Source organism: Muntiacus reevesi, chromosome 16 (assembly GCF_963930625.1).
Source record: "Muntiacus reevesi chromosome 16, mMunRee1.1, whole genome shotgun sequence".
Taxonomy (NCBI): domain Eukaryota; kingdom Metazoa; phylum Chordata; class Mammalia; order Artiodactyla; family Cervidae; genus Muntiacus; species Muntiacus reevesi.
In genome coordinates, this window is record NC_089264.1 from 19276662 (window position 1) to 19299656 (window position 22995).

Consider the following 22995-nt stretch of genomic DNA (forward strand, 5'->3'; position numbering starts at 1 on the left):
TCTTCTGCCCCTCAAAACAAGTCTTGTAAATGCAATTTACAGTAGTGTTAGTGTTATCTGTAGAATATGCCTAACTGCTTATGAACAGATTTTCTGTAATTCACAAATGTGCCAAAAGCACAATAGGTATAGACTGTAGGTTGCTTTTATGAATCTGATGGTGGATTTAGAATGCAGAAAACTTTTGAACTGGAAAAAGTCTTGCCTGTGAGTTGAGACAAGGTGGGCCCAGAGAGGTTACTTTCTCAAGCCACCCAGTCATGGAGAAGGGAAGACGGACCTGAAACTAGATCTTCTGAAACCGTGCCTGTTGTGGTTTTGCTTCTGGTTTTTGTCATACTTTTCTGTGTACTTTGCAGACTTTAGAGTTGAAAGGTAATCATTGACCCTTTCCTGTGGTATGCATTGAAAACTAATTGTGTGTCTGTGTAAATGAAAATACTGTCAACTGGAAAAAAAAAAGCACAATGTGAGAGTTGTGAGTTAAGTTTTACTGGAGGCAAAATGAGGACTGTATCCCAGGAGACAGCATCTCAAATAGCTCTGAGAAACTGCTCCAGAGAGGGACGGGGAAGGTCAGCATTGTATATGATCTTAGTGAAGGGGGTACGTGCAGTCAGGCACACATCAGAGCCTTGCTGGTAATCACAAGGAGCAAATGTCACAACTGATGCTTTCAGTGCTTTTCTAGATATGAGGGGATACACGGGTTCAGCTCAAGAAATCTCCTCCTGGACTCACAGAGTTAGAAAGTGAACTTAAGGTTGCTGGAGTTGGGGGAGTGGGGCAGGGTGAGAAGGGGTAACTAGGAAGTTTGGGGTGGACATGTACATACTGCTAGATTTAAAATGGATAACCAACAGAGACCTATTGTATAGCAGATGGAACTCTGCTCCGTGTTATGTGCCAGCCTGGATGGGAGGGGGGTTTGGGAGAGAATGGGTACATGTATATGTCTGGCTGAGTCCCTTGGCTGTTCCCCTGAAACTATGCCAACATTGTTAATTGGCTATACCCCAACACAAAATAAAAAGTTCAAAAGATACAAAAACTAAAAGCTGGTTGCTGTTTGAGTTGAAAGCTAAAAGAAAAAAAGAAATCAGCTCCTGAAAAACATCTATCTGAAGACCTATTTTTTTTAATACCAAAAACATTTCATATTGGGGTATAACCAATTAACAATGTGATAGTTTTAGGTGAACAGTGAAGGAACTCAGCCATACATATACACGTTTCCATTCTTCCCCAAACCCCTCTGCCATCCAGGCAGATGTGTTACTATGTTGAGCAAGTGGGAGGAACACAAACCAACCATGCTGTTAAAAATACATCTTTTTGCTGCATCTGTTTGGGTAGATGTTTCCCATGGTATGAGACAAAAAGTGCAACAAATTAGGTTTGCCACTCCTTAGTGCTTTTTTCCGATGTGCATTGAATGAAAGATTTAAAACAGAGATGGCATTCCAAAGAAAACAGGTGGTGTGAGAGCTGGACTTGATGTTGGCCAGATCCTCTGTGGCACAGATTCACTCTCTCTAAGCAACTGTCTGTCCCATGAAAGCTTTTTGCAACTGATTACAAGGAACATGACATATGATGAGTGTTGAGAGTTGACCTCATGGTTGGACACTTTGGGAGAACTGTGAGAAAGGATTGTTTGCTGATACCTACATGTACATGAAAAATTATCCACTTTATTATGTAATTTTGAGTTAGATTGGTGCTTATTTCTTTGGAAAAAGAGATAGATTTTATACTCAGATGGCATTTGGCTTTCTACCTTTGTTTCTCCCCTAGGAGGGATGATCTCACTGGCAAATATGTTTATACCTGACTATACATGTGCATCTGTGAGTATGGTTAAGGCAATGCCTCTTGAAGAAAAAAGGGTGAAACAATGAGTCTTTGTTTATTTTCTTCACAAACTGAAATATGGCAAATGTCATAAATCTTTGATGACAGAATCAGTCTAAAAATTATGTTCCCAAGAAAATAGCTCACAAAAACAATTATTTTTCTGTAATTTGTGAAAATAGGAGTACAAAACTTCACATCCAAAGAAATCAGGTTATCATCAGGTGGTGGGTGCCACTTTGGCTTTTTACTGTCACTGAGAATATGGTCATTAACACCAAAGTTGTGACAGCATCATAAGAAGAGGTAATTACTTTATTACAATTGATAATTAATAGACTATCTGGCAACCTGCTTTGCATTTCACTTGTGATTAATTAATTAATTTCGGATCATAAAGAGACCTTCCCCTACTATTCTCTTTAATCTTATGAACTTATATGTTTTTATATTTTGAAATTTATTTTTTAATTTTTTCAGATCTAGTATGTGCTTTTTTTAATTTTTATTTTATATTGGAGTCATGAAAAACATAGGAGATACAAAGGAATGCATGATTTAAAGGGAAAATAAACTAATATACTTAACTGCCTAAAAAATACCAACTGTGGAGAACTGTAGAGATTTTAACCTAAAACTATCAAGGAACATAATCCTGGAAGTGCCGATAGTTTGGGTTTCTCAGGTGTGAAATTCTCCAGGCCAGAATACTGGAGTGGGTAGCCTTTCCCTTCTCCAGGGGATCTTCCCAACCCAGGGATCAAACCCAGGTCTCCCACATTGCAGGCAGATTCTTTACCAGCTGAGCCACCAGGGAAGCCCAAGAATACTGGAGTGGGTAGCCTATCCCTTTTTCAGGGTATCTTCATGACCCAGGAATTAAACTGCAGTCTCCTGCATTGCAGGCAGATTCTTTACCAACTGAGCCATCAGGGAAGCCCTATCACGGATGAGTTTGTTGAATCTGAGGTGGCAGCATGTGACAATATTGAACTCACTTTTCTGTTCCCAGGTAAAAGGTTAAGTCTGGAGGTGACCAGAGCTACCGTGTTCTAATGACCACTTAGTCATAGTTGGTCAGCCCTAGGTGAGCACCTTACTCTTCCCCTTGACTGGACCCACAGTCAGAGTTGATTCATTCAAGACCCAAGCCTAAGCTGAGCCAATCCAGATCCTTTCTTAGAGACTTGGAATTGAGACCCAGACACTGGAGCCTAGTCTCCATGGTCTCTGTGATGAAAGAGGTGTGAATTCGGTCTGCACAAAGGAAAATGAAACAGAAACAAAAAGAAAACAAAATAGGCAAAAGAAGAAAAGCTCACATCTTTTGAGCCCCTATTCTCAGGGCTTCCTAAGGCACAGCTTCATTCTTGCGTGGGATCCTTCAATATCTTTTACACTTTTATATTGATTCAGTTTTCGTTTCCATTACTTAGTACTCTCAACTAATCCTAAGAAGCCACATGCAGATGATAATTGCAGGTATTTGGAGTGGATGAACCCCCTGAGGAAACAGGAAGAAACCATGAAGGGAGCAATAAAGGTGCAGTGGCAAGAAACGAGAGCAAAGCTAACATAGTTGTGGGCGCCTCGGAGCCAGGGTGGAGATGGAGGGGTAGGTGAGCAAGAATGTCAAATGCCACAGAGCGGTCAAGGAGAATAAGAGAGAAGGAACGTCCATTCAGCTTAGTTTTTCATTTTAATTAAGGTGTTTAATTAAAATTCAAGTTTTTCAAGTTACCACGGGTTGATAACTTTAAAGCTGTCTATCATTCTTGACAGATTATTGTTGTTGTTTTGTCTCTTAGGTCATGTCTGACTCTGTTGTGACCCTGTGGGACTGTAGCCCACCAGGCTCCTCTGTCCATGGGATTTCCCAGGCAAGAATACTGGAGTGGGTTGTTATTCATCCTCCAGGAGATCTTCCCAACCCAGAGGCTGAACCTGAGTCTCCTGCATTGGCAGACAGATTCTTCACCACTGAGCCACCAGGGAAGCCCTCTCAACAGATTACCTGTAATGAAACCTCTAGGTTAAAACTGTCTTGTGTGTGTGTGATAGTTGCTCAGTCGTGTCTGACTCTTTTCGACCCCATGGACTGTAGCCCGCCAGGCTCCTTTGTTCATGGGATTCTCCAGGCAAGAATACTGGAGTGGGTTGCCATTTCCTTCTCCAAAAAGGCTGGTGAAAGTGTGTAAAATCAAGATGATGACCGTACTTAGCAAGCATGAGGCTCAGCAAATACTATTTCCTTCTTTAGAAGTTTCCCTAGCACACATGTTGAATATGTACATACTTAATTTGGAATTGTTGGGACAATGGCTTGACTGCATTAAATCTATGTTGGTTGTGGTTTAAAATGATCTGATCTTTAATGGCAAGGTTACTGATGATGGCTGAGTTACTTAGTCTTACTGAGAGTGCCATCATTGTGGCCACTGTAACAGGCAGGAGAAGACAGGGTATTTCAGGCTGCTTCGGGAGGAATAGAATGGAGACCATCACAAAAAGAGCCGCTCCTGATCAGAGGTACTTACGATCTGGAAGAATGATGGTGACCAGAGACAGGCTTCTCAGAATCAAGAAAGACCCAGAGTAGGCCCATTGAGTATATCGGAGTTTTTGGCACCTGAGTAATGTAGTAGCAGAGAGTCTACCTTTTTAAACATTGAAACTTGACTTAGAAAGAAGAGTTAATCCGCTTATAAAAGTAAGGCTGAGCGATGGTCAGCATAAGCACACGGAGAAACATATAATATCTCTCTTTAAGTCCTTTTGCTTTTTGTGTTACTGTGTGGTTCCATGTCTTTGTGTTTGACAAGGAAATTAATTGATTTGTTTTGGAGTGTGTGTGTGTGTGTGTGTATGTGTTAGGATAATTAGTAGGTTTTTGCTTGCCCAGATTTACATTCCTACAGGCCTAAATCACTGCCTTTTCCACTAGCCAAAAAAGGCACACAAGCCTTCCAGAATCACTGAGTGATGGTCTAGAGGAAAAAAAATTCAAAGATCTCCCCTAAGAGTTCCAGAGGTATCTCAGGTGCCTCTGAGTCTTTGCCATGGTCAGAAGGGAGCAAACGCAATCGTGGATTTCCCTGTCACACATCTGGGACCTATCTGCACAGAAGAGAGAGGCACACAGCCTTTAAGTGCTCATGAAAAATACGAGTTGCCTTTGGAACTGCCTGTCTCCTACTGACTGGCATTGCTCTCAGGACAAAAGACCTCGTTGCCTTGATCCCCAGCTTCTTTATCTCTTGCTTTGGGTCCCTAAATCAGGTATGAAGAAAACTCTTACAATCTTCTGCCAAAGAAGTAATGGGTGTGTATTTACCCACTTCCAGGCAGATGAAAAGCTGATACTAGCCTGGCATTGGCTCTCCTGTTATCATTTGGGTTTTTGGTTGCATGTGGCCTATGCTTGTCAATACTTGTGCTAAAGATGTGACTATGAGCTGGTCATCTAAAAAGCTAAGTAGTTACCAGATTGAGAATTGTTGAATGAAATAACTGGAAGCACTGAAAGGTTTTAGCATCTGACATAGGTGATGTGACCTCCTAAATGATAATTTTAAAAATTAGCAGTAGAGAAAAGTGCTTCCTGACTAGTTAGCTGAAGGGAAACTCAATACAAAGTAGCATCTGTTATGATTACAACTAGGGAAAAAGTATACATGTGTCCAGAGTTCATTTCTTTGTATGTTTTTTATGTAGACAAACTGAGGGAGGTAATTTATTAGAGTGGTGGGAATCTGGATGATTCTTTTAAAATTCTTGTTGACATTTTAATACTTGGAATGTAATGAATTTAAAGTAACCCAAATTAACAGATTTGTAGCAAGTGATGGTTTTTCACTTGAACCACAATAAAAACACCTTGAAAGACAATAAAAACATCTTAACCTAACCCATGCACATAATCACTGAATCAAAGAGTGGCTGGAGTCCAGATTCTTGTGAGCCAAGTAGTTATATGGAGTGATAGAGAGGGAGGCCTCCCATCCCAGGAATGGGTCTCAGAAAGGGTAATAGGATCATTTAAGTGAGCTTTCATTCTCCATAAAGAAAGGCCAATTGCTCAGCTCTGAAGTTGGGCTCTACAGAAGTTACACCAGTCACTCTGAGTTCATGGCTAGTTGAGAGAAAAAAATATGTCAATTTCTTCTGGGAAACAGTCCATGAAGCTAAACAATAAGGATGGTCTAGTGATGATAAATTGTGCATAGAAAATTGACCAGAGGAAAACAGAATTTTTTCTTGAGAGGAGATGCATCTAACTTACTGGAGATCTATGTGTTCTGCAAAAGCAATTACAATTAGAGTCCTTGAGAGATGGCCAACTCAGCTAGAAAGCAGGAAGTTTCACTTCCCTCAACTTAACGATGGAGATGAAAGTACAGAAACTCTATGCCTGTCTGTCTCCAATGAGCATTTGTTTTTGCATATTAAACTTTAAGAAGACATGGTAATAACCCCTGAAATCACAGAGGCTCTAGCTTAGTAGATTCAGATAGCTTTAATGATCCACAATGTATGTTGAAATGTTTAGATCTAAATTTAATCTGTGATGAAAGGACAAACTTGGGGTTGAATTCCACTTTTTACTATCTGCGTGATCTTGGGGAACATCTTGCTTAGACTCTCAGAGTGGCAACAAAATAAGAATAAGAATATTCTCTTAGAGACCATTGTGTTATATTGAATGAAACTTGCTCAAAGTAATTTAAGAAGAAAGGAGAAATAACTGTAAGGATTCAGGCTGTCTCTTGACCTTCCAAGAACAGGAAGTGTGGCAGACCTCATAAGCAAGTGAATCCAGGAACTGAAATACGGCCAGGCACCAATGTGACTTCTGAGTCAGTCAGTCTGTCCTAAGGCCATGCAGCCTTCATCTGCCTCATTTCTCATTCTCCCCAAGATTTGCAATGGATCCAACATGGCCTCTCCATCAGACATTTATCTGTTCTGATGTTCAACAGAGACTAACCTGGTTTATCTATATCCAACTGAGAATTCCTAACAATATGGATTTGATGGCACAGTCTACCTGTTGTCAAATATTTGGCTCTGGTCAAGTCCATCGTGAGTGGTGGATCAGGATTTTGTCATATGAAAGCCAACCCCTCCCTGAAGTGTGATAAGCAGGTAAGAGTAAAGAGAAAATAATAGGCATCTCTAGAAATGAAACTTGACTTGCCAGAGACAGTATGAGGATCAAATGAAATACTGTGTGTGAAGGATACAGAACAGCTCCTGACAAGTAGTTCTATAAGTGGAGTCTGAAGTAAACACAGCTGATCAGTAAGGGCCATAAAATCTCCACCTAATCTTTGAAGTCATCTTTTGCCTAGCCTGTCATTAAAGAAGGAAGCTCAGGGAATCATGAATTATGTGAAATCCATGAGAAGTTTCTTTTGTGGTCAAAGTGGCCAATACAAGAAGAAACTGCCTGAGCAGCTGATTTTATTGTGATCAGGCTCTTCCAAGCCAGTGAATGGTCACATCCCCATTCCCACCTCTGTGGTCTCATTTGAGTTTCCTACGTATGTTTACTGAAAGTAGATAGTATCTTGAAAAGCTACTTAGCAAAATGATTAAGTTATTTGGACACTTTCCATGAGTTTATATAAAAGACATGTGGCCACTGACTAAAATTTTTTTCTGTTAAATTGCTTTCTCCTCCTGTGTTGGTTTTGATGAGATTAGAGAGCATCAGAGGCAAGACACTGAGCCTAAATGAAAGATCCTGACTTAACATTGAAATGGTATTTACCTTTCATAGGCACCTCTTCTCTGATTCTGGGAAAATAGCCTCCACACAGAAAGAAGCAGTCAGTCCCCCAAATAGCCAAGCTCAGCTGAAACACAAGCTCCTCCCTGAAATGTGCTATTTCATTCCTGCTTAAATCAGGTTGTCTATTTTTAGAATTTAAATATCCCCTTTAATTAAAGAAACATTATGAAATGAGGATGAATGTGCTTTTTCTTCTGCACCTGCAGCAGTCCTGTTGTCCAGAGGTGGTGCTATTTATAAAAGAAAAATTATCCCAATAAACTTGACTTCTGTACTTGATATTGTATACTAAAGAAATTTTTGAAAAATTCAAAAATCCAAATGCAGTGAATAGTTTCTCTTTTGAATTTATTGTATCAATTTAAAGCAATGCCTTTCCTTGTTGCACTGTCAGGATTTAAAAAACCAAAAGTTTTAAGTAAATACACACAAAAAAGTTAATTTTTCTCTGAAAGATTTTTTTAATGATTCCATACTTTAGGAAGACATTACCTAATATATTATTTCTTTTCTTACTTGCAGCTTTCAGACTTTACCTTTCAGGGCTAAATTCTGCTTTAGTCTAAGGTCAGTATTTATTTCAGAAGGAAGGGCACCAGTGCAGCTGTTAGGAAATGTCTCAAAGAAAACCATGATGTGCACAAGTTATGAGATATACATCTTGCACATGTCAGTGAAGTGGCTATAGCTACCTCTGGTTTTAGGCTGAAGAATTTGGGAGAGAAGTCCAGTCGTCACCTGACTTAGGATCACATAAGATACCTGCATTTTTCCTAACTGGATCCAATCCACTTTGGTGCAAATTTCCTAAAATTGCCCCCAGATAGCCTTCATAAGAGGGCTTCCCTGGTGGTTCAGACAGTAAAAAAAAATTGCCTGCAATTCGAGAATCTCAGGTTCGATCCCTGGGTCAGGAAGATCCCCTGGAGAAGGGAATGGTAACCCACTCTTGTATTCTTGCCTGGAGAATCCCAGGGACAGAGGAACTTGATGGGCTATAGTCCATGGGATCAAAAGAGTCAGACATGACTGAGGGACTTTCACCTAAGATGGACTTGTCGGTCCCTCCACTGCTGGGGAGTAGAGATGATATGGTTGTGGATACATCATATCAGTCCTGACACATTCTGGATTGCATGAACGTTGTGGAAGATGTCAGAGGGATGCTGGTTATTAAATGGATAGTACTGGATAGAGATAAAGTGAAGGTACCAGACCTGAATCCCGATGGTGTAGGACACTGCTCTGGGCCTATCATAAGGGCCCCACCCTCATATCAACCCAAAGTTCTTGCCTGGGTCTGACTTGTTATATCCAGCAGCCTTTTTACATCTCTATCTGGAAAATATACAAACCCTCACCATGTCCAAAAATTGAACATATGGTTTTTCCTTCCAAAACCTTACATATTTCATTGGTGAATGAGTTCCAGCCTCCATCCTCTTACCTCAGCCAGAAATCAAGGTGCTACTCTTCACAATTCCTCTTGCATTTGTCTCCATATCCAATTTCACTTAGTCAAGTCAATTCTGCATCCCAATAAATCTTTGACTTTGTGGTTTGCAGCCCTCTTGGGTTCCTTTTAAAGTCCATCCCTTATAATATTTTCTTCTTTCAACGGAAGTGATGATTAGTTTCTTAAAAGTGGGCCATTTAAAAAAATTTACAAATGAGTTTTCCACAAGAAAACAGCAGCATTAGAGGTATACATTCAAGTGGATAGAATAGTTATGCTGGAGTAATGTGAGTTTAAAACAAAAAACAAAAAAATGAATATAGAAAATGTTTTTTCATGAAAAAAAAAAAGTTAATGATGATGACCAAATAAGCCACTGGTTTTAACTCCTGCTTCCTCAAGTGCTAATGTGCTTACAAATCATCCAGTTGTTGTTGTTCAGTTGCTATGTCATATCCGACTCTTTGTGACCCCATGGACTGCAGCGCACCAGGCTTCCCTGTCCTTCGCTATCTCCTGGAGTTTGCTCTAACTTATCCACTGAGTCAGTGATGCCATCCAACCATCTCATCCTCTGGTGCCCCCTTCTCTTTCTGTCCTCAATCTTTCCCAGCTTCATGGTCTTTTCCAATTAGCCAGCTCTTTGCATCAGGTGGCCAAAGTATTGGAGCTTCAGCTTTAGCATCAGTCCTTCCAATGAATATTCAGGGTGGTTTTCCTTTAGGACTGCTTGGTTTGATCTCCTTGCAGTCCAAAGGACTCTCAAGAGTCCTCCAGCACCACGATTTGAAAGCATCAATTATTCAGTGCTCAGCCTTCTTTATGGTCTAACTCTCACATCTCTACATGACTACTGGAAAAGCCATAACTATGACTACGGGCCTTTGTCAGCAAAGTGATGTGTGTGCTTTTTAACATGTTGTGTCAGTTTCTCATAGTTTTTCTTCCAAAGAGCAAGCATCTTAATTTCATGGCTGCAGTCACTGTCTGCAGTGATTTTGGAGCCCAAGAAAATAAAGTCTGTCACTGTTTGCACTTTTTCCCCACCTATTTGCCATGAAGTGATGCGACTGGATGCCATGATCTTCATTTTTTGAATGTTGCGTTTTAAGCCAGCTTTTTCACTCTCCTCTTTCATGCTCCTCAGGAGACTCTAGTTCCTCTTCACTTTCTTTCAGTAGAGTAGTATCATCTGTTTATCTGAGGTTGTTGATATTTCTCCCAGCAATCTTGATTACTACTTATGATTCATCCAGCCTGGCATTTCACATGATGTACTCTGCATATAGGTTAAATAAGCAGGGTGACAATGTACAGCTTTGACATACTCCTTTCCCAATTTTCAACCAGTCAGTTGTCCCATGCCTGGTTCTAGCTGTTGCTTCTTGGCCCGAATACAGGTTTCTCAGGAGATAGGTAAAATGCTCTGGTATTTCCATTTCTTTAAGAATTTTCCACAGTTGGTTGTGATCCACACAGTCAAAGGCTTTAGTGTAGTTAATGGAGCAGAAGTAGATTTTTTTTGGAAATCCCTTGCTGTTTCTGTGATCCAACGGATGTTTGCAATTTGATCTCTGGTTCCTCTCTCTTTTCTAAATCCAGTTAGTACATCTGAAAGTCCTCAGTTCATATACTGTTGAACCCTAGCTTGAAGGATTTTGAGCATGACCTTGCTTGCATATGAAATGAGCACAGATCACCTGGTGATCTTGTTAAAATGCAGATTCTGATCCAGTTGGTCTGGGGTAGGGACTGAGATTCTGTATCTCTTAGAGGCTCCAAGGTGATGCTGATATTGCTGATTAGAAAACTATACTTTCAGTAACAAGACCTTAACTGTACTGCTCTCACTTACGTTCATTTGCATCTCAAGGAATTCTTGCTCCGTATCATCTGTCTCACAGGGACGTTTCAAACTTGGCTCTTACATGTTAACAACGTTGTGCTGAGGCTTTTCCTCTGGCGAAGCGGCTCCTCAGGGAGGTGACCTTTCACTTTGTTTCACTGTAGGTGATAACCTCTGTTTTTATAACAGGTGTAGAATCTGCAATTTGCATGAATCACAGTGACATTAAATGACATTTGACAGACACGTAAACTCTTAAAAGATTAAAAACTAAGAAACAAAAACAGCACACCATAAATACATGTGTTTACAGAGCATGGACCTAAAAACACCTCAGCAGCAACTGAGAAATCACTTCGCATCATCCTTAACCACTCTCAGCATGAGAACTGGTGTTGCCAACAAAAGTCTCCAAAAATGTTGTAGGGCAATATAAACCATGGTATCCTGAAAATAACACACGAGTACTTTCCCTGAAACAATTTTGAGTTTTTTCATCACTTTTTTTCTGAAAGTAAAAGGAGATACTTTGAGTTGCAAAATTTAATACTTTCTTAAAACTTTTTTATTTATGCAAATAAGATCATGCTATATATTCAACTCTCTCCACTTAACAATTGGGCATCCTTATTTATTAGTACACTATATTATTTTTAACAAAAGCTATTTAATGCCTGTGTATCAAAACCCTTATTTTTGTATATTTGCATGCATCCTGAAATTTTATTTAAAACCCATCTCACCTGAGGTAGAGGTTCATATCCATTAACTGGAAAAAAAAAATTAGTTGCATGACTTTAGATTACATTTTGTTGCTAAACACTTTCTAAATACTTCCTCTGTCCCAGATACTGTACCAACTGCTTTACAAGCGTTATTTCATTATATCTTGAGGCAAAATTTAATGTAAGGTATTATAAAGCTAATGTGTAGAAGTGAAGTGAAAGGACTGCTATGGACATTCCAGTTTGAGTGCCAAAACTACTCAAATGGAAGAGAAAGATTTAATAAAATAATTAGAAGTCATTATGGTATTTTGACGAGCACAGGACAGGAAACTTGAAACAAATTTGGGGGGAGAAAGTCAAGAACTTCTACAGACACCGCCATATGCATTCACTGGGAGTTTGCAGGATAATTTCCTTGTGAATGGCAAAGACCGGCTGGAGCAGATCTTCTGAATTCATCTTCTTCTCTCTGTCCCCTCTGGTGCTCACCTAGTTCAAACCTTGGTGATTCCTCATCTGGACTGTTGCAATAGACTACTTGGTCTCACGATCTCCAACCTAGCTGCTCCTCCAACCCCAACCCATCTCATTTTTCACACTGGCAACAGAATCACCTTTGTAAAACACATACCTAATTCTGTCATCCCTCTCCAGATCCTTCAGTGAGCCTCCATCAAGTACAGGGTGACATCTCAGCAGCCTCTTTGATATACAAGTTCCCCTCAGCCTGGCCTCTCTCCCTCTGTCTACCTCCAGAAATACCATGTTACATCTAGCTCTCCAAATACATGAGGCTACTTCATCCTCTTGGGGCCATTGCCTACACCACCAGTTTCAGCTGGAATCATTGGGACATGGTAGGCATCTTGAGTACGGGGACTATCTATCTGACTCTCAGAAGCCAACACAGACGTCCAGTATGTATGGGATTGAGGCCCCTTCATTCCTTCTGCCTCCTCTCTGTGTTACTGCCATACCCAGCACGTGTCTCAGGAAGTGGGTCTTCCGCTACTAGAGAGGAAGGGGTTGAAGTTTGTAACTGAAGACAATTTCTTATTCATCTCTGTTAGGGATAACTATTTAGCATGAGGTCTAACAGGGCTCACTAATTTTCTTTTTTACATAAATTACAGTATATGTACATTTAGTCAAAAGGTATAAACTTACTTTTGGTTGTTACTGCCTATTACCAGCTGCTCTATGGTTTTCTCTATTAAGTGTTTCACCACTTTAAATGCCAGCAGTGCCATATTAATGTGTTCAGTTTTACTGAAACTTCATCTGTGTGAGTTTATTGTTTAAATACTTACTATTTCAAAAATAATGTAGTTGGCTTATGTGTGTGACAAATGGTGCTGCAGATTGTTTTTAGATATATTTCTTCAGTTTTTCTAAGCTGGCTTACTTTGAAAAGAGAAAAGAGGAATCAGGAAGTATGAGAGGCGGGGGCCTCCAGGGTCTGCTGGGATGGAAACCCGGAACTCCGGGACATCTCTCTTCACTCTCCCCCGCTTCCATTGTATGAACTTACTTTAACTAATAGTCCAGCCCTATGCACGCACATCCTCAATCAGGATAAACAATTGAGGCAAAAACCCTTTCTCCTGTCTCAAGCAGCTTCTCACTGTTTTCTCTTGTTCAAGAATGATTTCTGATGTTAAGCCTTTTTAGTTTGCTTAATTGATGCTTTTTCGGTAATATTTAAGTCCTCTGGGTCTGTTTTCCTCATTTGTCATCTACTTTTGGGGTAGGAAATATGTCTGAGTGACTTAATCTCACCCACACACGCTGAAAACACACCTTTTAAGAAGCAAATGGAGGTGGGAGTCTTTATGAACAGAGCCTCTCACTGCTTATTTCCACATGAATCCTGTGATGGTAATAAAGCCTTTAGGAGGCGGGTGGGAAGAGAGACGCACGGGGAAGGGGCAAAGGAAGCGTGTGTCAGCTATTCCAGTCCTCATCATACTTTCTGTGTGGACAGCACATCACATTTGGCTGGAGCTGAAAAGCAAAATCCTATATTTAATGAGCCAATAAAATGCCTGGAGCACCAGTGGGCTTGGGGAGGCTTGACTTTCCACTAAGCTAAAAGCCGGTAATTGAGCCTGTGTGCCAGCTGAGACCTGGAGGTTTCTGCTGAAAAAGCCACGGCTTTCACGATTTTTTTCTTCTTTCCCTCTCACATGCAGCCAGCTTCTGATGAGGACTCCGATTCTCCCAGGAGTCAACTGCTATCACCTAAATTATTTTGATTAACCCTTAACTCTGAGAGTCTCCATTTACTGACATGCTGCATTAACGGCCATGCTCCTGTGTAAATGCATAAGTGGGGGGAGTGATAAACCAGGTCTATTACCAGGGGATGAGGTTGAGCTGCGTTTTTTTTTTTAAACTTGAAATAGAACTATAACTGTGTCTGCCTCAGGAATGCACAAGGGAGAGGAAAATGGTAGCACCAAAGACCATTTTGTATCATTTTAAGCAGATTCCTCCCTGCACAGCTTCAAATGGCAAGTTTAGCTGTGAGATTGCTTTAGGGGGAATGTTTTTTAAAACATAGAGTGGACTCCACTCCTCGATCATGTCTTTCAACAATTTTCATTGTATATCTGGTCCCTCATTCCCACAGTCCTCACTATGTGTGCCTGACTTAGTGTGGATTCTGCTGAGAGTTCTACAGAAATGCTTTCTGGAGCTTTCGAGGCTGGTGGTAGAGAGTGGTTTGAGGCGTTTAAGAAACTTAAAATACAACAAAACAAACATTATTGTCTTAGTCCATTCAGGCTACTATAACAGAATACCACAGGCTGGGTGGCTTATGTTTAGTTCCGAATTCTGGAGTCTTGGGAAGTCAAAGATCAAGGCACCTACAGATTCAGTGACTGTTGAGAGTTTTATCCCTGGTTAATAGACGACCATCTGGTTAATGTATGCATAATGTCTCTTTTATAAGGGCACTAATCCCATTCAAGAGGACTCCAACCTCCTGACCTAATCACATCCAAAAGGCCCTACCTCCCAAACCCATCACGTTGGGCAATAGGAACTAATATATGAATATAAGGGGACAAAACCCTGCAGTCTCTAGCAATTATGATAGATTAATTCAACTAGTCTCTAGCCATTGTGAAAAACTAATTCAACTACATTTGTGTACATAAAAGGCTAGTAATGTGATGACTTTTGAACTTGATCCAGAACCTGGATCCTATGGTGTGTGATATGATAAAAGAAGTCAATTATATGGCCAAAGTCCCCTGAGACTTTGGTTGAGTTTTTCAAAGTGTATAAAGTGAAACTCAGGGAAACATTCTCTAATGACTCATCTGTCAAGGTTAATACATAGCTGTGATCTGTCGTTCTTGTTGTTTGGTCACTGAGTTGTGTCTGACTCTTGTGACCCCTGTGGACTATAGCTCGCCAGGCTCCTCTGTCCTTGGGATTGCCCAGGCAAGAATACCGGAGTGGGTTGCCATTTCCTTCCCCAGGGGTCTTCCAAACCCAGAGATTGAACCTGTGGCCCCTGCATTGACAGGCGGATTCTTTACCACTGAGCCACCTGGGTAGCTGTGTTTGCAGGTAACTGTGATTGCACACACCCGAATTTCATGGGTAGCAAGTATTGGTCACCTGATGCAAAGAGCCAACTCATTGGAAAAAACCCTGATGCTAGGAAAGATTGAGGGCAGGAGGAGAAGGGAGTGACAGAGGATGCTGCTGCTGCTGCTAAGTCACTCCAGTCGTGTCCAACTCTATGCAACACCATAGACAGCAGCCCACCAGGCTCCCCCGTCCCTGGGATTCTCCAGGCAAGAACACTGCAGTGGGATGCCATTTCCTTCTCCAATGTATACAAGTGAAAAGTGAAAGTGAAGTCGGCTCAGTTGTGCCCGACTCATGGCGACCCCATGGACCACCGCCCACTAGGCTCCTCCGTCCATTGGATTTTCCAGGCAAGAGTACTGGAGTGGGACAGAGGATAAGGTGGTTAGATAGCATCACCGACTCAATAGACTAGAGTTTGAGCAAACTCCAGGAGATAGTGAAGGACAGGGAAGTCTGGTGTGCTGCAGTTCACAGGGTTGCAGAGTCGGACACGACTGAATGACTGAACTAAGGTGTATTATATGACAGGCTAGAGCAGCTATGTCAGTTTTTTGCCATTTTGTTTGCAGAGAAATTTTATGCCCTGTTACTCTTCTTTCATTGTAAAATTGACTATAGAACATTTAATAATAATATAGTTACATAAGATAAAAGGGTTTGTTTAGCATATTTTAGTGAGGAAATAATTCCCCTGCAACCTATATTTTCTGACTGTATGCACACACATAGTTCTTCCCTGTAGCTCAAAAGATAAAAAATCTGCCTGTAATGCAGGGGACCCGGGTTTGATCCCTGGGTCAGGAGGATCCTCTGGAGAAGTGAATGGCAATCTACTCCAGTATTCTGGCCTGGAGTATTCCAGGACAGAGGAGCCTGGAGGGCTGCAGTCCGTGGGGTCAGAGTCGGACATGACTGAGCGACTAACACTACTACTACCATGTACACACAATTTGGCCAGTTGAGAAACTCAAAAGCTCGTCTTCTGGAGCCAGCTCCTTTTTTCTCTCCTTCTCCTCTCCCTAACACCCCACTTCTCTGCACCAATCTCATTTCATTTGAGAGTTAGAGTTGAGATTCAGAAGAAGTCAAAAGAAAGAAAAAATTGCAAATCAAGGAGGCGGATAATGAGTAAGAGATGAGTGAGGCCTGCAACATACTTCTTAGATCCTCCTAACTATCCAAAGTTGAAGGGGTTTCCAAGTTCCTGTATGGAATTCCTCAGTTATTTGAAATTTCACATTATCCTCTGTGACTGAGGACTTTTCCCCTCAAAACTAGACTCTTTTCCATGAAGATACATTCAAAAAACTTGTTTAGGGAAATAAAAATTTCATTTGTATCCATTAAAAATGAAGTTGACACATATATATGTAAAACTGAACCACTTTGTTATACATCTAAAATTAACACAACATTGTAAATCAACTATATTTCAACTTAAAAAGTTAAACTGCCTTATCAACAATGAAAATAACTGGAATCAGTAATAGCTGATGTAATTAATGTAGTCACTGTATTGACACTATAAAAAATTTATTAAAATAAGTTCCTTCTAGAGATTCACTTTAAAACTGAGAACTGGTTTACTTGGCTTTAAGTTTTGAAATCGAACCACGTAGTTTAACTCTAATACTTGTCACAGTTGTTCTTGAACGTAGGTGTGCATGGATTAGAATCATCAGACAGGCTTGTAAAAACACAGATTGCTGGGCCCCATTCTGAGTTCTGATTCAGCAAACCTTGGGCTGAGGCCAGAGAAATTTTGAATTTTAGAAAGTTCCAAGGTATAAAGAAGAATTCTAAAGCTGTCTCACCAGTAATCCCATGCTCTCCTTATTCAATCAAATTCCAGACTAGGAACCCCTGTGAAGGGATTTTGCTGAAGGAATTCAGGTGTTACTAATCAACTGACTGTAGGCTGTCCCGGAGTTTCTGAGTGGATCCAATGTAATCATGTGAGCCCTTAAAAGTGGAAGGAGGGGTCAGCACAGAGAAACATTCACCATGCCCTTGCTCATTTCAAAGATGGAGGAGGAGGCTACAAGGCAAGGTCCAGGTCTGTTCTAGAAACAGACAGCTCCAGACAGCTCAAGAAAACAGGGGCCTCAGTCCGACAAGGAACTGAACTCTGACTGAAAAGTGAAAAATCAGTCACAGGGTCGTGTCCGACTCTTTGTGATCCCATGGGCTGTAGCTTGCCATGTCCTCTGTCCGTGGAATTCCCCAGACAAGAGTACTGGAGTGGGTTGCCATTTCCTTCTCCATACAACCTGAATAAATCTGAAAGTGGATTCATCCCTAGAGCTTCTAGAAGTGCGGCCCTGACGACAGCTTGATTCTGCCCTCATGAAGACTCCAAGCAGAGAACCAGCTGAGCCACGCCGGGTCCAGGCATCTGACATACAGATAATACTTTGTGTTATTTATTTTTTAAACAGTTATCTACTTCTTTGGCTGCACTGGGTCTTAGTTGTGGCATTCGGGAGTTTTCTTTCTTTCTTTCTTTTTTTTAATTTAGTTGCAACCTGAGAGATCTTTATTTGGCATGGAACTCTTAGTTGTGGCTTGTGGGGTCTAGTTCCCTGACCAGGGATGGAATCGGGCCCCCCCCCCCCCCTTATGGGGAGCGGGAAGTCCTGACTGGACCATCAAGAAAGTCCCTCATTTGTGATATTTTAATTATTAAATTTGTGGTACTTGTTAACAGTGGCAATTTAAATCTAGTACACATGGTGATACTGGTCCCAGGAACACAATTTGAGAATCATTGTTTTCTGTTGTGTAAGTCTCTCATTACCAGTTTAGAGACATCTGAAAAAGTTAAATCACTTACGTTCTTTTTCTTACTTCAGTGAATGGATTCAAAAGGGAAGGCTGCTATTTTATTGTTTAAACTGAAAATAACATTTAAAATGTTTAGGAGAAGACTAAGGCTGCTCTGTTTGCCGGACGGCGGGGAGGGCTGGGATCGGCTCTGGGCGGCGCGAATTCCAGCCGATGCTGCAAGTTCTCTAGACTTCAGTCTTCCGGTCTCCGCCCGCGAGATTCTCTAGACTTCGGTCTTCCGGTCTCCGCCCGCGAGATTCTCTAGACTTCAGTCTTCCGGTCTCCGCCCGCGAGAGTCGCGCGTGGGCCATAGCCACGCCCACCTATCAGAACTTCCAGGAAGTGCGCGTCTCCGTCCGAGTTCCTAAGCAGTGCGAAGCGGAAGGTTCACTGTGTTCCTCCTGGTAAACCATAACCGATTCTCTTCTGGTCCATCATGTTCCCCAAATCTGATGTGTTGAGTCAAGATGATCTGCGCAAAAAGCTGTACCAGACGTTTAAGGATCGGGGTGTACTGGACACACTCAAGACACAACTCAGAAACCAGCTGATTCACGAGCTGATGCAGCCTGTTCTAAGTGGTAAAGTGCAGTCCCCATCCATCTCAGTGGAAGAGAACTCCCTCTTAATAGGAGCTTCCAATTGTCTAGTGGCCGATCACTTAAAGAGATGTGGCTGTGAGTATTCACTTTCTGTCTTCTTTCCGGAAAGTGGTTTGGCAAAAGAAAAGGTACTTACTATGCAGAATCTATTGCATCTTTTAAAAATCAGTCCTGAATCCAGTCTCTACAAGTCACTGATTTCAGGATTTGATAAAGAAAACCAAAAAGGATTTCTTATACAATTTCTGAAAGAATTGGCGGAATATCATCAGAATAAAGAAAGTTGCAATATGGGAACCCAGACAAGTTCAACGTTTCCCTTCAAAGACTCTCTTGCGGAGAAGCTTCAGCTTATTGACAATGAGTTTGCGGGTGCTTGCCCTCAGCAGCCAAAGTTAGAATCCTTAGAAGTCAAGTTAAACGAATATAAGAGGGAAATAGAACAGCGGCTACGGGCAGAAATGAGTCAGAAGTTGAAATACTTTAAAGATACTGAAATAGTGAAAGTTAAAATGGAAGAGAAAAGGAAGTGTGAGAAGGAGTTTGCTGAGTTCCGGAACGAATTTGAGAGAAATTGTCAAGCAAAATCTGAAGCCCTGATGTCTCAGGAAAAGATAACCCTTGAGAGAATTCAAAAGCACCAGGAGAATGAAACAAAAGATATCTATGCTCAAAGGCAGCTTCTACTAAAAGACATAGATTTGCTGAGAGGCAGAGAAGCCGAGCTGAAGCAAAGAATTGAAGACTTTGAATTGGCCCAGAGGCTACAAGAAGAAAAAACTAAAAGCATGACTGATAGACTGAGGAGACGGGAGTTGAATATAAAGAGCATTGAAGAGACCTATGACCAAAAGCTCAAGAACGAACTTCTAAAGTATCAACTTGAACTGAAGGAGGACTATATCACTAAAACCAACAGACTGATTGAAGATGAAAGGAAAAATAAAGAGAAAGCTATACATTTGCAAGAGGAACTTGCAGCTCTTAATTGTAAAAAGGAAGAACTTGATCGTTCTATCAACCGTGTGAAAGAACTCGAGCTTGAGTTGGAGTCTGCCAGAGCACAGTGTTTGGCATTAACAAAGCAAAACCACATGCTAAGTGAGAAAGTTAAAGAGACGAGTGACTATTCTCTACTGAAAGAAGGAAAACTGGAGCTTCAGGCACAAAATAAACTACTTAAACAACAAGTGGAAGACATGAAAAGTGAAAACATGCATCTCCTAAACCGCATAGCTCAGCCGTCTCCCGAACAGCTGATTTTTCAGAAAGAATTAAAGAAAGCAGAAAATGCTATTGCATTTGAGCATAAGGAGTTTGAAACCCACAAGCAAGCTCTACAAAAACAGCTTCAAAGTGAAATTGAGCGCTCCACCCAGCTGAAGGCCCAGGTATTAGAATATGATGCTTCTGTCAAGAGGTTAACTACACAGGTTTCAATTTTAAAATCACAACTAAAACAAACTCAGACAGTGCTAGAGAATGAAGTGTACCGCAACCCGAAGCACTGTCTGCTGAATCACTCCATCAGCGGGTTAGTGAGCACCAGGGCGGTGCCTCGTGATGGCGACATCAGTGGGGATTTCTTGAAAAATCCTCTGAGACAAGAGGAGGCGACAGCAGGCCCAGTTACACCGCGAATCCTCAAATACCCAAATGCCAGCACAGAGGGCAGTTCCCCTGATTCTGACCTCGAGTTTGTAGCCAGTGCCAAGGTAAGGGTGAGAGAGCTGGAGCAGGAGGCAGAGCGCCTGGGAAAAGCTTTCCAGAGCTACCATCAAAGCGTCGGTCAATGCCCTGCCAAGAGCCGCTTGGCAGCCAGGAGCCCACCCCCGCTGCGTCTGCCGGGGGCTTTCAAGAACATCACTGCAGCTGTTCCCGAGAGGTGTGTGTGTGTGGATGCTAGAGTCACCTCTCAGCAGCCTCCGGTGAGCACACACGGAGGAGACGAGAGCGAGGTGTCCGAGGTGCCCAGCATGGCCTCAAGGTCACACAAGAGCGTAACCTCCAGACGGCTCTCCTCCACGCCACTCCCCAAAGCGAGAAGCCTTGATAGTGAAATGTACCTGGAAGGTCTGGGCCGGTCCACTGTGACTGCCACCTGTCCCGACAGAAAGCCACAGCCTTCGCCTGCCGAGTCCGGGCCCAGCCTTTCTGCGCACTCGCTGTCCAGCCCTCTGGAGCAGAAGGCCGGTCTTTATCAAAGACCTACAGAACTTCAAGACAAAAGTGAATTTTCAAATCCGGACAAGCTTGTTTTTAAGGATAATGAGGAATTTGAACCATCTTTTGAATATGGAGGGAGTGTGCCAAAGCAGTTCGAGAGAGATGGCCTCCATCATGCTGGAGACATGCCTCATGGGGACGGCGCTACAACCCCTGTGCCCACCACGCCCATCTCATCTCAGTACTCGGGTGTCGACCAGAAATCGCTTGGAGAACAGAAGGAAGAAGAAAAACTCCGAGAACAGCAGGCGAGGGAACGAAGGCAGGGAGAAGAGCAGAGGCAGAGCGAGAGGCAGGAAACTCTGCAGAGGGAGCGGCGAGAACTTGAGAAGCTGGATCAGGAAAGGAGGCTAATTGAAGAATCATTGAAGTTGGAAATTGAAAAAGAATACGAATCAAGTGTTCAGGAAATGAAAGACAAATCTAAGTCTGTTTGTGGTGAAAATCCTCTAGAGAAATACATGAAAATCCTGCAACAGAATCCAGACCAGGACACCACAGATAAGAGTTCCAAAAAGGTGTTCAGAGAGAGCTCACAGTTGGACACGCTACCATCTAGTGACAAAGATGAAAGTTTTGAGGCCTTTTCCCATGAGGAACCAGATGACATTTGGTAGCCGTGTTTGCTGCCCAGCCTCTTACTCCGATATCCTAATTAATGGCCTGTGAGTTCTCTGTAGTGAGACAAACTCCTCAATAAAAATCATGTGAAATCTAAAAAAAAAAAAAAAAAATCTTTAGGAGAGTACTTAGCCCTTGATGAGTGTTCAAAGAGAGTAGCTATAATAATAACTCTTATTAGTGGGTAGCATTTATTAAAATCTCCATGCCAGGCACTGTGCTAATTATTTACTATGAATTTACCAGATGTATCCTCATTAAATCTGAGGTAGATGTTATCATTCTTCTCATTTATCAATGTGCAGTCTAAGGCTAGGAGGAAACTTGCCCAGAATCAGGCAGTCAGTAAAAACTGGGGGTGATATATGAACCCCGACAGCGTGACTCTAGAACCAAAACTCTTAATTGCTGTTGAGTTCCTTTATGTTATTTCACATCTGCTTATGTATGCACGTCTAGTTTGCCACTTGAGTTAAGCATCCCTACATAGTTTTACAAAATAATAAAACCTAAGCTGTATGCTTTTGTCTTTGTTAAACTTGGCTAACTAGCATAACAAAGTATATCTATATCATTTATCCAGTCAGTATGTATTAAGCATATGTTATATATGAAGCACTGGGTTGGGATTGAGTTTACAAACTTACGAGTGGTTTCTACCCCTGTTGGATTTGTGGTATTAAGATCAGCACCCCTGGGGTACTTAGAGAAACACTATAGCATCATTCCTAGTAAAATCAGAAACAGTACAATAATGCTGTCATATTATTTGGCATGATTCATGCAGTGCAGCTAGCCTTGCCAAATTTAGCAAATAAAAATGTAGGATGCCCAGTTACACATTAATTTCAGGAAAAAAATTTTTTTTCTAGTATCGATATGTTTAAAATACTGCATGGAAAATACTTAAAGAGTTACCTGTTCTTTAAATTAATAACAATGTTTTTGATCTCTTATTTTATCTGGCTACTTTAAACAGCTTTGGTGCCAAAAATCACAAACAAGACTGATGTCAAGGGGTTTACTACCTATGTTTTCTTCTAGGAGTTTTGTGGCTTTAGGTCTTACGTTGGAGTTTTAACCCATTCTCAGTTGATTTTTGTATATGGTGTAAGGTAGTAGTACAGTTTCATTCTTTTGCCTGTGGCTGTCCAGTTTTCCTAGCACCATTTTTTGAAAAGGGGCTTCCCCAGGGACTCAGCAGGTAAAGAATCCACCTGCAATGCAGGAGATGCAGGAGACTTGGGTTCAACCTCTGGGGTGGGAAGATCCTTTGTAAGGGGGCATGGCAGCCCATTCCAGAATTCTTGCCTGAGAAACCCAGGGACAGAGGGTCCTGGTGGGCTACAACCCACAGGATCACAAAGAGTGGGACACAAGTGAAGTGACTGAGCACACACAGCCTTTCCCCACTGTATATTCTTGGTTCCTTT

At 41.6% G+C, this 22995-nt stretch overlaps 1 protein-coding gene and 1 pseudogene across 4 annotated transcripts in view; both read left to right on the forward strand.

The window, feature by feature from the left end:
- PPA2 (inorganic pyrophosphatase 2) overlaps positions 1-4875 on the forward strand; it is a 105968-nt gene extending 101093 nt beyond the window's left edge. Inside the window, exon 11 of one of the 4 annotated variants that reach the window (XM_065907380.1) lies at positions 3663-4505. In XM_065907380.1, the coding sequence (XP_065763452.1) occupies positions 3663-4052 (390 nt within the window). In that variant the 3' untranslated portion in view covers positions 4053-4505. Of the gene's footprint in view, positions 1-3662 lie in introns of all 4 variants that reach the window. The other 3 variants (XM_065907381.1, XM_065907384.1, XM_065907382.1) reach the window with 3 other exon arrangements.
- A 13615-nt stretch (positions 4876-18490) lies between these two features.
- Positions 18491-21558, forward strand: LOC136147986 (centriole and centriolar satellite protein OFD1 pseudogene; annotated as a pseudogene).
- Positions 21559-22995: the final 1437 nt, after the last annotated feature.